Here is a 16,836-nt window from a genome sequence, read left to right on the forward strand (position 1 = left end):
GTGATGTGTGTGTGGTGATGTGTGTGTGGTGATGTGTGTGTGTGGTGATGTGTGTGTGTGGTGATGTGTGTGTGTGGTGATGTGTGTGTGTGTGGTGATGTGTGTGTGTGTGGTGTGTGTGGTGATGTGTGTGTGTGTGGTGATGTGTGTGTGGTGATGTGTGTGTGGTGATGTGTGTGTGTGGTGATGTGTGTGTGTGGTGATGTGTGTGTGGTGATGTGTGTGTGTGTGTGGTCATCTCGGTCATCTCGGTCAGTCGACCCGTGGCACCTGGGTCTGCCCCGTGACCTCCTGCCAGCGGGCTTTCGACACTTCACGTGGCCTCAAGGTGCACTTGGCCTGGCACAAGCATCGTGGTGACGTCACCGCCACTTAGTGGCGAATGGCGGTTGTTGTTGTGTGTGGTGATGTGTGCGTGTGGTGATGTGTGTGTGGTGATGTGTGTGGTGATGTGTGTGTGGTGATGTGTATGTGGTAATGTGTGTGTGTATGTGGTGATGTGTGTGTGTGTATGTGGTGATGTGTGTGTGTATGTGGTGATGTGTGTGTGTATGTGGTGATGTGTGTGTGGTGATTGTGTGTGTGGTGATGTGTGTGTGAGGCGAATATTTTGTCTTGTGTTTAACCTGCGGCTCCACGCACACATGCGATGGGCACATGCCTCTTACTACTTGTCAGCTCATCAGGAGCGCTTCGTAAGCAACCACGCGGCACGCAACTTGTTAAAGTGCGGGTTTGCGTAAATCAACATCACTGCCAAAGCTCTGTGTTTCTGCTGTAATCTAAAGGACGGTATGGATGTACTTTATGTTGAACATCTTTCGACGCAACTACTTATTTCAATTGTGGGGCTATGCAAGATGCGACTATTGGCCCCCTCTCCCCCCCCCACTACTGAAACAACTACGGATTTTAAAAATTTATATTCTTTGGGTAAAGTCACGTAGAAACAATTTATTTAACGAAAAAAACTACTAAGTTTTGATCGCAACACAAGCAATCGTCATCAGGATTGCTTGTGTTGCGATCGAAACGTCGTAGTTTTTGGTCATTTTTGTTGTTCTATCTACGTGACTTTACCGAAAGACCCACAGAATATGAATTCCTACAGTCACGAAAGCTTTAAGTCAAGATTTTTTAAAAATAGTTTTCAATAATGTGGGCTATAACCCTACTATTGTAGTTGCACCGTGTATTGGGTTTTGAGGAAGACAGCGTCAATAATCAATATATTTAATGAGACAATACTCAAGTTAGCATGCGTCGTGCTTTCATTGTGGCCAATCGGTCAAAGATTTCGTCAAAAGGAGATAGTTGATCGGGCAACTTTATGCTGATCGATTGATGTAGCCAGATGCGTTAATCGGTACTGGTCCATGGTAGACCGTAGTTCATTTTTAATTAACATTTTTAAATCAAATTTCTTAACACGTTTTGCTTGTTTATCTGTTGATTCGGGGGTCCCCCTTGTGGCCGGCTGGGCCCCTGTGCGTCGCATAACGCTGCCACTAAACCCGTAGTTGCGCCCCTGACCGTACACTGCACCAACCTCAACGTTTTGTTATTGCTTTCATCAATCTTCATCGACAAAAACACATTCCTGCGGAGGGAGCTGGTAGGAACGTTGAGTTGCTCGGTCAATGGCCAGGGTCAACGGCGGCGTGGTGTATTCCGCAAATATACCAGACTTTGAGGGCGGGCACAAGCCGGCGTGACTAGGTTAAACGTTGAGTTTTATAAGGGCACCACGGGGTGACCAGCCCCTCCCCACCCAGCCCCTCCCCACCCAGCCCCTCCCCACCCAGCCCCTCCCTGCACGACGGATGAACACAATAATCCCCTGTGGGCTGGTGTAACCAGGAGGTTCATACCAGTATTATGACTTGTACCACTCGCATGAGACTGCCTTGAAAGGAAAATATATAATAGGCGACCTTTCGGACAATGACCCATCTTCATAGCACTATTTCACCATACCTGTCAACCCATACGGTTTACCCGTATTCCTGTACAGGGAAATTTAGTTTTCAGGTCCAAATGGCGTGCAGCCGTAACAATACGGGATTTTGTAGGGTGAACGTTGAGATTTATAGTGACACGGGGTGACCAGTAAGGTCTGAATTGAGCTGTAATAAAGTAGGACTGATAAGGGGTTGATAGATGCTATTCTTGCATATTGCAATATCCCTAGGAGCTAAGAGTGCCGTCATGAGGTCTTTCAGTTTTTTCAGTTGCATGTATTTGGTATAGCCCTGTGAGCCATTCGGCTCTTGAATCGGGTGCAACAGCAACAAAAAAAGGTCTGCTGGCCACGAGAGGGCTTCAGGAGAGGATTCGTGTCGTGCTGTTCCTTTGTAAGAGCAACACATTACAGTGGTTTATTACGTGGTACATAATTTGGGTCGCATGATCACAGTCGAACTAGTGTGGCTTGTCTTTACTTTTCCATTCATGGAGACGTACGCATCGGCCTGTTGAAGTTCTGATGCGGTGAATTGTTAAACAGGTGTCTTGGAGCAGGAATGTCAAAGCCAGGAGGTATGTGATGCTGTCAGCATTCTGTGGGTGCACATCTGTGAAAACGAGATTTATAGTTCGTCCAATTCCTTCAGTATAAATAAATATTATGATTCGCTGTGGTTTTTGGCAGTCTGTTGGTTTTGAGGCACCTAGGTTCCAGAGGAGTTGCCAGGCATTACAGCCATAGTGAGTGCAGTCTTAAATCTGCAGTGACGTCTTCCTCATGTTTTATTCGTGCAGAGTTCAGGGACAGCGCGGTGCCCTTATCACGGTCACAAGTTCTTTTTAACTGTTTCCAAGAGTTCTGTTTCTAGTTGCCAACAAGGCTTCATAGCACACATTTTGCATGCTATGCAGAAGGGTGATTGCCTTGAAGCATTGCTTATTTTTTTATCTTTCCTTTTAGGGCATTGTTATTTATTAATGTGTGCAGTTTTTTGTGCTTTGTGACACCACTGCCAATGTCAGTGTCGCCAAATAACTGGTGTTAAGTCTGTAATGTGTGCGCACATGTATAAATACACATATCGCTGTTCATTCCCTAGTTGCGCTGCTGCGAGGGGGCTGCTGCAGAGACTCGCTGAGTGTCAGGCAGATGAGTGCCAGCAGGGGCCGGGCGCGCTGGGCCCAGCTGCTAGAGCGCGTGTCGCTGCGGGAGCGCATCTTCAGCAAGCGGCCCCTCACCGCCACCCCTTACCGGCCCCGACTGTCAACGCCAGACCTCCCCCCGCATGTGTGGAGCCTCTTCCACCGGCAGGCGGACGCGCTGCAGTTGGCACGCAGCGCCGCCCCAGCTCAGGTAAGGAGCGGCGTCACGAGCCCTCACGACGCCCGTTTCTGGTGTTCAACGCGTGCAACCAAAGAGACCAGGAGAGTTTCCCCATAGTTTAATTCCATGGATTAAACCGAAATTGTGTTTGGTGTTTACGTGCAAATGTAAACATTTGTTGTCAGATTTCGATTTAAAGCTTTCGTGACTGCAGGGATTCATCTTCTTGGTTCTTTCGGTAAAGTCACGTAGAAGGAAAATAAAATAATAAAAATAAAACCTAATTAAATAATTCTCACGACGTTTCGGCCACAACGCAAGACAGCGTCTGAAGACGCTGTCTTCCCGACAGACCTGTTCTTCACCTGAGGACGGCTGCTTGCGTTGTGGCTGAAACGTCGTGAGAATTATTTTATTATGTTTTATTATTTTATTATTTCCCTTCTACGTGACTTTACCGAAAGAACCAAGAAGATTTGTTGTCAGCTTTTCTACTTTACCTTTTTGAAAATAAAATATATTTTGAAATCCGATACATATGAGTATGGGTCGCATTGTGTGTGTGTGTGTCCAGGAGGTACACACGTTCGCATTTGAGCGTCCTAACCAAGCGACCGCAGGTACAAGAACCTTCCTGGTCACATCCTACTCCGAGTTTTGGCATTACTATCATGTGTACTGCAGTGGAAGGTACGAATACCCTCGGTGTACACTGTGTTGCACAGTACTTGTTATAAACTGCACCAGATATGTTATCCTATATACACTTTTAGCAGACAACTCTCCAATCATATTACCAATTGGCACATCCTAGATTGAATTTCCACTGTGCATGATGTTTAAAAAGCAGGACGACAACGCTTATATTTCTTTCTGAGGGAAGAAAATGCTGACCATAGGCAGAAGAGGAAGGTCTTGAGCCTGAACTTGAAAAGGGGCAGAGAGTTTACAGATTCGTGATGGCGCAGATGCAGTCATTACTTGGATTAGAGAAGAATCGCACTGCGTTCCCTCTCACCAACACGGAGAGACCTTTATTGAGCAATTACCGTAGATTGACTGGGAGTGATTGTGATTGGTGGCGTGTTCCTGTAGGGCATCACACCAGGCGCATTACTACGAAGTGATCCCAGAGGGCAGCACGTGTCACTTGTATTTTGATGTGGAGTTCTCACGGGAGAGCAACCCTGACCTGGATGGGGGTAGCTTAACAGCCACTCTCATTAAGGTGAGTAGCCCATAGTTCTGCACCCTTCACAGATTGAGGTATTGAAGGTGCATGAGGGGTCAGGGTCTCACGAGATGATTCCTGTCTTAGGACCAGTGTGAATTCCACATGGCTGTGGTTAAAGCAGCAGGTGAAAAAGGTAAAGGTTTAGCCTTGCAATAAACCTCCTGCTGGGCTATATCACCACCCAGGTTGACACGTGTGCTTGTGGGCAGTATGTCTGTGCATGTATTCAAGCGTGCTACGGGCTGGCTTGCACGATGGGAGATGTGCTATCTCTGGACTCCAGCTCAGCCAGCAAGTTCAGCCGGCACTTGCTGTTCCACATCCCTGGTGCAGCTTTTCAGGACAACCTGCAAGCCGGCACGTACACACTGCTGACTGCACACATTGCCGTAGCCAAAAGTACCAGACACAATCGTCATTGTAAAAATACAGATATTTCTTTGAAGATTTTTCTTCATAGGTTTTCACAATTAATATTATGATTCATAATAATTTCTTTAGATATACATATCGCGTTGATATAATGTAAATTTTAAACTATACACGATAAAAACTAAATCATTTGGCATATTCGCGCGTAAAGATAAGAAATTTGATCTGCTGTGTCGTGACGGAACACAATGTGAATGAGGCAAAACTGTTTGTTTATGATACCCATTGTCCAATGCAGTAGTTTTCTGAAAACATGTGACTGGATATACCCTGTCCTACATTTAGCATGGTTTTAGAAACCCCTTACATGTTGGAAGTTACTGAGCCACATCCTCAAGTAAAAACTTGAATGAACTCTGTGTCCTGCCGTTATAATTATTATTTTATGAGTGCCTTTCATAAAAAAAATCTCCCAAAGCTCTAGAAAATAAAAAAAACAGATTTGATTATAAACACAAAAGAATAACTACTGTGACAAGCAGGTGAGGAAACCCACAATCCTGTAATTTAACTGTGGGGGAAGATGGTACAATAATAATATGTCCTTACACGTGCTGTTGCCACACATACCAGTTGCTACACACGATCTACTTACTTCCATTTGTTCAACAAAATCACCCTATGACCAAGGAGACTGCACAAGCTATTCAACGTCCTTGTTGTAGGATATGTATACAATATATGTTTAAAGCATTATGTGTTTGTATTTTAACATATCTTTCATAACCCTTCACCCAATATTCAGGAAACTTTGTCCGAAAAATATTCAAGCCGCTTGCTGAGAAAATTTGCAACATTACACTGCAAGGTGTCGCAGAAGCCCATTCTGTGTGTCCGAGTGAAAGTCCAGCAGTGCAACATATTGCAGAATCCACATTCTCCCAGAGTCTTCAGGGAGAGTTTGAGATCAAAGAACAATTGGATATCCTAGAATCTCACAAAACACTGTGGGATGATGCCGACTCAAATGAATCATGGACTGAGAACTGGAAGAAGGAGTTCGACCAAGAGTCTTCACTCTGTGGTTCTGAAAATGATCAGGAGTCGAAGAGCAATGGGGAGTGCACAGGAACCCTGCGTGATCACACAAACACTCAGTTCACCAAGGCAGGAGAGATGACCCTGGACTGTTCTGCAACATGGTATCACCCTCAAGATCAAGGGACATCAGGAACTGAGAAAAGGTCACTGTGGGATATCTTGGATTACAGAGAAACCTGGCAATATCTTCTGGAGGCTTTGATTGTGAAAGACAAAATCGGACAACTCACCCTGGCTGTTGACCTAGGTAAGAAGCCTGAGTGAACTCGATATTAATCTACAGTTGTGAAATAAAAAATCAAGGTGATTTCCTGCTCAAATGAGGATAAAAGGAGTGCTCATTTGCTGTTTACAGCCCTGAGCCAGTGGATGAAAGTCCATATTCTATGATTGGAGAGAGTCCATCCATAGGACAACCACTATTGACTTCCTCACAAGATGGTACAGTACTCATTGTATCGTCCCTGTAGGGATGGTGGGCTGAGTCATCCCCCAACCAGGATTTTAACTCGTAACATTCCGATTGAGGGCCGCTCGGTTTCCAGCCGAGCCATCTGGCGAGAATCTTGAAATAAACCGTCTGTTAATTAATCTGTCTGCATAAAATATATATTTAATGCATTAGACTATGACCTTTTCAGTCCAATGTCCAGCAAAATTACCCATCGGACGATATATAAAATAAATTTTTACAGATTTTTCTAGGAGCGCATAGTTTCAGTAGTAATGGTTAAACACCAGCAAACTCTGGATCAGCTTTAACATCCAGTGTCTCATCAGCCGAGTCAGGCTTTCTTGAGCCAATTCTGATGAACTGCTGGATTTTTATAGGAAAGCAGCCTTTTTGTTATCTATGGGCCCTAGTTTGACACGAAACTTCATAATATATAACACAAAATGATCATTAGTGTTTGGCACGACTGTAGTGACATCAGGGATGTATGTCACTGTATGGTGCCGCCCCGAGAGGGCTGTGGTGCGCGATGCACTGTCATCGCGTACACCCCGTAGGCGGGTGTAGTACTAGCCCTAGCGGGGCTTGGTGTGCACTGGGTTAGCGCGGGCTCCCACAAGGGGACGTGGGAGAGTGTCAGCATAGGGGCAGGGTTGCCCCGGTCCATGACACTCTGGTTGACCCCGTAGACACGTGATCCGGAGTGTCCACAGAGAAGACCCCAGGTGGGGGGGCTAGGGGGCGATCACGTGTCCGGGGAGAGCTCTCGAGAGGGATCGAGAGAGAGCTGGAACGGTCGAGAATGTGGGCGGGGCCAAGGGAGGAGCAGCCCCGACCCAGGGGGATATAAGGTGGGTCCCTGAGAGGGACTGGGCTCGCTGTCATTCTACAAGCTGGAAGCTTGTAGGACGTAGAGCATCAACACGTGGTGGGTACCCGAGTGAGGGTCAGACCCTTCGTAGCTGTAACTCCTCCGTATAGGGTAGTTAGCTGGGTGGCCACCACCCTAGGCTGTATCTGGTGAAGGGGCAGAGTTACCCCTTTGTGTTACGTGTTGATGTTACAAATAGATGTGTTGCCTCGAAAGAACGTCTGCGACTCAGTTGGACTCACTACAGGACTATAAGTTACAAAATAAATAATTATAGTATGCCTAATTTACATATCTGTCCCTCGAAATATAAAATAAAAGTTTATTTTACACATCCCATCAACCACATTTTTATCCCATTATAAAATACATTTGGGGCATCGTTTTTTTTCTTTACGTTCATCTTTGTCTAGAAGAGCTGTTTGCTTTGTTCCATATGATTTCTTGTACAGAATGTAGTGTGAAGTCTTACACAAAGGCATGTGTTCTCGCCATACAGGTGTATACACCAAGAACAGGAACTTCCGATTGTATGGCTCATCAAAGGCAGGAGTGCTTGTCCCACTGCGACTGGCTCCAGATGACAGTTATGTAGCCCAAAGACTCCCTGCATGGGGGGTCCATAGAGCCAGAGAGACACTGCAGTCCACGGGGACAACCAGAGCCTCCGGAAGGCCTGCGTGGTCCTCGGAGGCCAAGAAGCACGTGGGGCTGCAGGAGAAGATATTTTTGGCTTCACTTATCACCAATGTCGAGTGAGTCTGACATCTTAACATATGACAAGTGGGTGCAGCGGGTGTGGATGTATAGGTTGCCTGATTGTTTTTTTATTCTCTTTAAATAAAGACTTTTAATATGCTGGAAATTAGATCTTCATTAAAATAATGGTTATTTAAAATGAAAGTTTATTTCAAAAAGTAATCCTATAAAATATCAACATTTATATTTCTGATTATTCCATGCTGACGACACTATTGTCTGCCTATAATGGAGTGTTTTTTTTATTAGTTCACACAATCTCAGGGTAGCTGGGCTCTCTTTATAAATGGCTTTGATAATATCTAAATATTTTTTATGAAGGCCTTGGTTTGTAAGACCTTGGATGACTGGATCGGTTTCCACTAAATCAAATGCCTCAATCTACAAAAAAACATGCAATCGTGGTATTAGATATTCATTTGTATTTTCTTGAATCTGAATGATAGTATGTAAGTAGTCAATAGTAGAAAACTTATTTTCTAAATCCAGTTGACTTACATGGCTGGTTGGCCTCTGTCTATTCGATTCTCTGTGGTCTTCATAAACACTCTATACATGTGTGGTAATACGCTAATGGGTCTCTCATTCTGAATGTGAGCTTGTCTAACATTTTTAAGAAACAAAATTAAGGGATCATTCCTCAATTGAGATTTAATTTATGTATCAATGTTTAGTAAATAGTTCTGCTGATTTTGATGCTTGTGTAAGAATGTGTAATATCCATCACCGGCTCAGAGCCACCAATGCAGGTGAACACTGCCCTGTGTTCAGTAGAGCACAGAGATGCACTGTCATTCTGTATGTTTTAATGTATTATTGTTCTCTATATGCATCTTTGTTCCAGTGTTATTCTGAATAGATACGTTTTGATATTTGTGTGCATTATTGTTGCGTATCGACACCCATGGTATCTGTATCTGAATTGTGTAAGAACAATTTGTGTTCATGTATATGGTGTTGCTTAAATGCCTCAGCAATGCAAAGTGCTTTACATCATATCTCATCTCAAACAATCCCATAGGCACCCCAAATGCCAGCTGTTCTGGCACAAAGGATCTCGGCACCGGGCATAAGTTTGTCAGTATGGGGCCATAATTACTATGTGTAATCCTACTTGAGTAATTTGCAGGTAATTGTATCTCGAATTCGGACCGTGATGCCGGCAGACAATGGCCTATTTGTTTTTAATTATATTACGCGTGTCTCTAACGTCCACTGTGGGCAGTCTGCCGGAATTGACCAGAAAACCTCTGCAACATACGGCGAACACGCCACCGTTGGGCCACATCACCTCATGTATGTGCGTGTGCGAACCTTTGCATGTGAATGCGATAGACGAACCCCAGGCCTTCACGTGCTGAGCTGCCTCGGTTCTCCCATGGACACCCACCGGACAAACACCTTCGCTGCAAACAATGCTCACGGTGACGCCAAACGTGAGTTAAACTCTTTGAGCTGATGTGTACCTTTTGCTTTATAGGACGATTCTGAAAATGCTGATTCGTTCGTTAGTGGCTGGGCACAACGTTTCAGAACGTGTGTCTGATTTTGATTAAGCCCGTATAAATTCATTTCTGTCATTCTGCCTCCTTGTCACAAGGGATAGTCGTACCATTCCCTCCTCTGATCCCTCGGCCACATCGATTGATGGAAACGAACCGCATCACAGCATCATGTGGACACCTCAGATAGCCTGTGCACAAGTGGAGACTTGGGGACACTCCACAGTGCTAACAGGGCGAACAACTTCTCACTGTGGTGCATCTGGTGAACAATACTCGACTGTTATGCATTCCCCAGAAACATCTCTTGAGATTTTCTCCTGCATCTCTTTAACTTCAGACAGCACAATCTAGATTTGAAGTTTTCGTGACTGCAGGGATCCATACTCTTTGGTTCTTTCGGTACCTACGTGACTTTACCGAAAGAACCAAAGAGTTCCGACAGTACAATGTTGATCTGCCTCCATGTGACATTTTACTTGTATATTTTTCCCCAGTTAAAACGAATAATAATTTGCTAATGTATTCAGGAAAGCCACATTGAGTCGTTGGACTCTTTTTCAGTTGAGTCCTGCATTGGGTTTTAATTTTAAGGTGCATTCAGCCAATTAATGAGTATACAAGTGGGAGGAAACCCTGGCGCCCAGAGAAAACCCACACACGTGAGGAAGCAACACTCTATCCACGTGTAATAAAGGACTCAGACGCTTCTCTCTGACTCCGTGTCCTTTATTTGGGGTTCGCGTTCTCCTTCCCTCACGGCACTCCTCCTGAGACTCTCTGCCTGGCAGCTCCACATCTGCCTTCGCTCCCGTAGCCTTCCGCGCTCCTGCAGCTCCGCTGCAGGCTCTTGGTGCAGCCCTCTGGCTGCTCTCACAGCAGCTCCATCGCTGCTCCCTGTTCCTCCGTGCGTGGCGATCTCGCCACCTCCCAACGTCAGCCCTTCGTGGCCTCTGTGGCTATCTCGCCATCTCCTACCTCAGCCCTTCGTGGCCTCTGTGGCTATCTCGCCATCTCCTACCTCAGCCCTTCGTGGCCTCTGTGGCTATCTCGCCATCTCCAACCTCAATCCTCCACTCTCTCTTCCACCCCGCTGGCTGGCGCCATCATGAGCCCCTTAGCCACCAGGCTGAGGCACGGCGACCACCCAATGTGTTCACCACCCTTCACTCCCCCGACTGACCCAGATGGCTTCCTGTCTCCCCGCTATAACTTCTCCCCCTCATGACCCTGACTCCTCCCTCTCGGATCGTCATATCCGCCCCGCCTATTTACGCCCGCATTACACTACCCTCCCCCGTAGAGAAAATTCCAGCCGTCCTCGGCTGAAACAGAACAAAATAATGCGGGCGAAGGCATCACAATCAGGAGTCCCCCAGACACAACGGAGATTATAAGAACAACAACACAAGTAACAAAAGGGGAGGTATCAGGAACTGGAACAGAACACCGGCCTGTCCTCCGCGCAACAACAACAAGAATAAGAATGGCACAATGCACAACAACGGCAACTGACACGCAAGAACGGCCAACGCGCACAACCCAGGAATGTGATGTTTTAGTGCGTGTCCATGTTGCAGTTCCATCCGCTCGGCCCAAGTCCAACGTCAAAGAGCAATGGTAGAGCAGGAATGACGAACAGGCGCTCAATCGCTCCTTCAAGTCCTCGTCCAGTTAGCACACCAGGTAACACCCAGTGTGGCAGGCACTGAAGATCTGTGACGAGAAGGAGAATCCAATCCCCTGAGGCACAACACAACAACGCAGATCCACATGTCGTACACGACAGCCACCCGGCCCCAGGGAAGTGGAGATGATGTAAATCCGGCCCGCTTAAAAAAAACCCCATAAATACCCAAAATAAACGTGATGGATGCCCCAGTATTTACATTTTAACAACAATATTATTTACACGTAACAACAACAACAAAAAAAAAATTCTGCTCTTACCCACCAGCAGTCCTCCCTTGAGGACCAGCACAGACCTCGGACGTACACAGCATGTACCCACAGTCACTCTCAACAAACCAACAAAACGCCTAATCGCACACCCTCGCGTGGAGAGAGCCACGCTCCCCAGCGGTAACGTTTAACTCGCCGTAACCCTCACCGTGGTCGTCAACCCACAGCAACATCCATTTACCATACTCTCGGCTAGTGCCATTTCGGGGATGAGCAGCACTCGGCCATGCTCCTCCCTTACTATCCCATCAGCGATGGACACACACCAGTCTCGTATAGTCTGACGCTTTATAGCCCAGGGAAGGTTCATCCCCCGGCAATGCCAGACCCCATGGACTCCCCCCACGGGGCAATGTTCTCTTATAGAGACAATAACACCCTAACCCAGATCCCGTGAGCCCCCGGCACACCAGGTTCAGTCTGCCACCGCACAACTGAACCATGACTCCCCGAGCCATATGAGCACATGGCCCATTAGTTTAAGACATACCACGGAGGTTTCGCCTCCGGGCTGTCAGGTCAGCCATCAGCCATAGGCCGATGTGACCACAACTCATGCATCACCCAATCAACAATGGCAGGCATAACAGATGGAATATTTGCCCCACCGCGGTTTTTCCCGCGCGCTCAAAATGGCGGCCCCCTTCGCCCAGCGCGTTCGCGCAATAACTCACGCGCTCTCAAAATGGCGGCCCTTTGCGCAAAGCGCATCGTCGCCATACCCCGCGTGCGCGCAAAATGGCGGCCCAACGTGCGAACACGTGGCCAGTTTTCCCCGTGCGTGCTGTCCGCATCCCCCGTCACGTTATAACCCCCCCAACGATAGACGCACAGCCCCAGCTTGCTGCGCACAGCAGTCATATCGTGGAAATTTTAACCAATATTTTACCAACACATTGGTTACACACACCAACCCGCAAGCAACTCCTGGCTGCATGCAATCAACCAAATACGCGACGCCACTTGGCGCCCATTTACGATCCCATTAGCATTAACATCTGAGCCACCCACAACGGCGTCATCGCGCACCCTCATTTTCAAAAAGCTCAATTACCCCTATAATATACACGCAATCTCGTGTGCACAACACCCATACAACCAAATTTTTGGGTCCCCCTCTATAATATACACGCAATCTCGTGTGCACAACACCCATACAACCAAATTTTTGGGTCCCCCTCTATAATATACACGCAATCTCGTGTGCACAACACCCATACAACCAAATTTTTGGGTCCCCCTCGAATTTGTTACCAATTCCCAACAGGTACGCACAAATAATAACAATCCCAATTCCAATAGTCAACCACTGCATCGCACCCCATAACCGTACAGAACAGTGTAACAGCACATGCAGTCAGCATATCGCGATCACACGCGTACATTTAAGCACAATAGCAAGCAGATCTGCAGGCAACCAACACACCATTAATCCTGTCGTAACTTTGCAGCAACACAATTATTCTCTCTCATGCAACAACCGCATCGCACACAGCACCTCGCAGCACAATACACCAAAAAAAAAAAAATTTTTTTCTTTCAATTAAGCCCGTCGCGCACGGTAACCCACGAGATGGTACAGCACAGGATACCCGACGCTCCCAAGTTAATAATTAACTTCACCATCAAGATAACAACTCCACGCAGCAGCGCACACACATTATTTGACACTCAGCAAACACAGCAGACTCTCCGTCCATTCTCAACACACGCACACACTTATATTGACACCAAGCAACAAGCAGAAAGCGCGTTCATCGTTATTACACACACATACACACAGTCCGAACCGCGCTCCGCACAATCGAGTCATAAGAGAAAAAAAAACAAAATCGCCCCCCGGCCCTCGAAAGATGGGTGAGGTGTGTGTTAAGGCCGGGTGCGTATCGTTACGACTCGCCCGGGGCTGCAGCAAGAAGAGGACGGCAGGGTGGCAACTTGAGACGCCTCGCAGAACTCGTTCGGCGACTTGACTGCTCCGTTGTCACGCACCCGAGCCAGGACGGGAAGCTCCCGCCCCAGCAGCCGCAGCATCGTCCTCCTCTCCTCGCAGCTCGTCCTCGCGCAGCAGCTCACTGCAGGCTGCTCTCCCCGAGGCACCTCCAGATGGCAGCGCAAAGCTGCGTCACCGCCGCGATGTTGAATGGCGGCGTCTCCCCACCGCGGTGAAGACAAGATGGCGGCTTCCCGCCTTTTCTCCCCTGCCACGCCCAAGATGGCGTCTTCGTGCCACGTGGCAGATGGCGCTGGCAGCGCAGGAAAGGCGGAGGCCTGCGGATCACCACCGGGCCTCCCCGACGCCGTCCTCGGCGTGGTGAACTCACACAGTTGCGCCAGCACGATTTTCAAGGTCTCCATCTGCGCCGCCATCTGTCTCCATCGTAAGTTGGCATCCTCCGGCACAGACAGGTCCACCAACGCGGCGACACCTTGCTCACCCGGACCCGTACTCGTTCCAGCACAGATCTCCTCTTCCATCGCAGGCAGGTCCACCGTCTGAGGAAGGTCGTCGTCGTCTGATGATGTAGCAGATGATGGCGCAGGAATATTCTTTTTTTTTTCTTCTCTCAGTTGTTTTGAGATGCCGTTTCACTTCTGACACCAGTGTAATAAAGGACTCAGACGCTTCTCTCTGACTCCGTGTCCTTTATTTGGGGTTCGCGTTCTCCTTCCCTCACGGCACTCCTCCTGAGACTCTCTGCCTGGCAGCTCCACATCTGCCTTCGCTCCCGTAGCCTTCCGCGCTCCTGCAGCTCCGCTGCAGGCTCTTGGTGCAGCCCTCTGGCTGCTCTCACAGCAGCTCCATCGCTGCTCCCTGTTCCTCCGTGCGTGGCGATCTCGCCACCTCCCAACGTCAGCTCTTCGTGGCCTCTGTGGCTATCTCGCCATCTCCTACCTCAGCCCTTCGTGGCCTCTGTGGCTATCTCGCCATCTCCTACCTCAGCCCTTCGTGGCCTCTGTGGCTATCTCGCCATCTCCAACCTCAATCCTCCACTCTCTCTTCCACCCCGCTGGCTGGCGCCGTCATGAGCCCCTCAGCCACCAGGCTGAGGCACGGCGACCACCCAACGTGTTCACCACCCTTCACTCCCCCGACTGACCCAGATGGCTTCCTGTCTCCCCGCTATAACTTCTCCCCCTCGTGACCCTGACTCCTCCCTCTCGGATCGTCATATCCGCCCCGCCCATTTACGCCCGCATTACACACGTACAGATGGAAACAGATGGAGATTAGGCCACTTGCTGTACTGCCTTCTGAGGAGCCAGGGTATTGGCACCTTCACACCCACGGGAAGGAAGTTTCAGATTTGTGCTATCCGCAAACCCTCGCCTCCACACTGCTGGATTACAGCCCACGTGTATAGCCACCACCACCTGGCTATGTTTGTAAAATACTCTGTCGCTTGACACGATTGGCAACACAGTCCTCTGTTAGGGTAATGAGCCAAGATTTTAATTTCAGAAATTCAGACAAGTAAAATTTAATGTTATTGAATTCTCTGCTCATGCAGCTACTTTGTGGACCTACATCAGGGGATTTTCTACCAGAAGTGCCACGACCAGGAATGCAAGGCAATAAATTTCCGCTCTCAAAGTGAGTTTGTTTTGATCATAAGTAGATATAAAGTGTATCTCTTTGTGATGACATTCAAATATAAAATGTAACTTTATTGTAAGAAATTGTAAATGTTTTCAACTCGTTGTATTGTATACTTGATGTGTCTGTGCCTTATCACTGTTGTATGGCTACTCCCATGATTACCGTTCCCCTCAACTTCACTTCTTTCACCCACGTTGAGGATTTGGTCTCTTTGTGCTTTTTTCCTCGCACTGCTCTATTTGAAATTCCCTCCCATCGTCCATTTTCCCCAAGCTCCTATAATAACCCTGCTCATTTCATCATAAACATGTTATCCAGTGCAACTTTGAAAGTGAATTTAACACTTCGGTTTTTGTGACACACATTGTCCTCAAGCGATCCGACCCAAACATCTATTACGAATTTGGATAGCGACGTTTATTGGTGGTTGCTTGACATTTAGGGCCTTTAAGGCCGGCACTGTTAATAAATGTTTGAATTCATAACCGATACTAACAATGCAGTGCTGTCATCACCTATTACTGCCTCTTAAATTACAATTTTAATAGATAATGTAAGATAATTATCATTTATACTATTACCTAACTTTAGCAGTACAATGTAATGCTTGTCCACTTTTAGCAGGAAGCATGTTAATAATAGTATGCAAAGGCAAACTGGGTATTGTAGTTGAGATTGAATAACCTTTGAAGACGTAAGTATCATTGCAGCTGATTTATGAAGCCATTTAGAATAATTGAATAACAAAGCTACGGAGTCAAGAAATCCGTAAAATTATTTTATTATTACGCTTGCTTACCCTGGAATAAGTCTCAACTTTTTATGGAGGGTACTGTCAAGTTTTCGCAGTAAGGGGGCATGTTGCTGTGTGGAATTCCAATGGAGCAATTTGCATGTATGTTTTCATAATTGGGATGTTTGTATTCAGTAACATGCAAACATAAATAGGTTTGTTTATTGTTTTCAGACTATCCTCTTCCTCAAGAGTGCCTCCCCAAATTCATTCTCTCTCGAGTAAGTATATTTAATGGCATTTGCCATAGTAGCAAAGCACTATATTGTTAGCTTTGGTTTGCCCATGACAAATCTGCATAAATGACGTTCTTCCTTAGGCACGTTGGTGTTGCTTCCATTATCAAGTTAAGTTTTTAGATGCTCCAATTTGGGTGCCAGGCCTGGAGATGATGCAGCAGCTCCTCCAAATGGCAATCCTTGACAGCACCGGCCTAGGCATCTCCCTCTGCCGTGTCAGCTGGGGCTGGGGGCATTGTCTTGCCGAAGCAATGCTCCAGCTCATGTAGTTGATGGAACAAGTTTCCAAAATATGTACGTGTGATTGTCTCCTTGTGTGGAACGAAGTCAATAAGGAACCGCATTGTTAGAACTATCTAGAGGGAACTCCATATGGTTATAAGATCAGAATCTGACTACAGAACTAGATTTATAACCGGAGGCCGACAGAAATGGTTATTTTGTTTTGGACATTGTCATTTTTGTTTTTCAGTAAAAAATTTTGTTTCGTTTATTTGAAAATATTTTCATTTGTGGCCATTTTACCGCTTGTTAAATGTAATAATACTTATCTACGTGTTATGTTCCCAAAAAACAGAGCGATTTTCCTGGAGAAGCTGGAGATAAAGAAGTTGGAGAAGACCACACACAGAACCAGAGACAGACACAGTGACAACCAC

General features: G+C 46.9%; 1 protein-coding gene across 2 annotated transcripts; it reads left to right on the forward strand.

Moving 5' to 3' along the window:
- The first annotated feature begins 351 nt into the window (after positions 1-351).
- On the forward strand, positions 352-16,836 carry PRIMPOL (primase and DNA directed polymerase). 2 transcript variants are annotated; one of them, XR_009754775.1, is made up of 11 exons: positions 355-695; positions 3,066-3,319; positions 3,864-3,979; positions 4,385-4,517; positions 4,733-4,880; positions 5,701-6,243; positions 7,821-8,076; positions 9,416-9,516; positions 15,057-15,139; positions 16,113-16,159; positions 16,755-16,836. XR_009754775.1 is itself a non-coding variant. In XM_061547869.1 (4 exons), the coding sequence occupies exons 1-4, from the start codon at positions 650-652 to the stop codon at positions 4,530-4,532; spliced, it is 564 nt and encodes a 187-aa protein (XP_061403853.1). In that variant the 5' UTR covers positions 352-649; the 3' UTR covers positions 4,533-4,875. The 2 variants fall into 2 exon arrangements, 1 of the variants encoding a protein (XP_061403853.1); XM_061547869.1 differs by lacking the exons at positions 5,701-6,243; positions 7,821-8,076; positions 9,416-9,516; ... (1 more) ...; positions 16,113-16,159; positions 16,755-16,836 and having other exon boundaries at positions 352-695; positions 4,385-4,875.

The sequence above is a fragment of the Lethenteron reissneri genome, chromosome 9 (assembly GCF_015708825.2).
Source record: "Lethenteron reissneri isolate LAM-NWPU_2019-01 chromosome 9, ASM1570882v1, whole genome shotgun sequence".
Classification (NCBI taxonomy): domain Eukaryota; kingdom Metazoa; phylum Chordata; class Hyperoartia; order Petromyzontiformes; family Petromyzontidae; genus Lethenteron; species Lethenteron reissneri.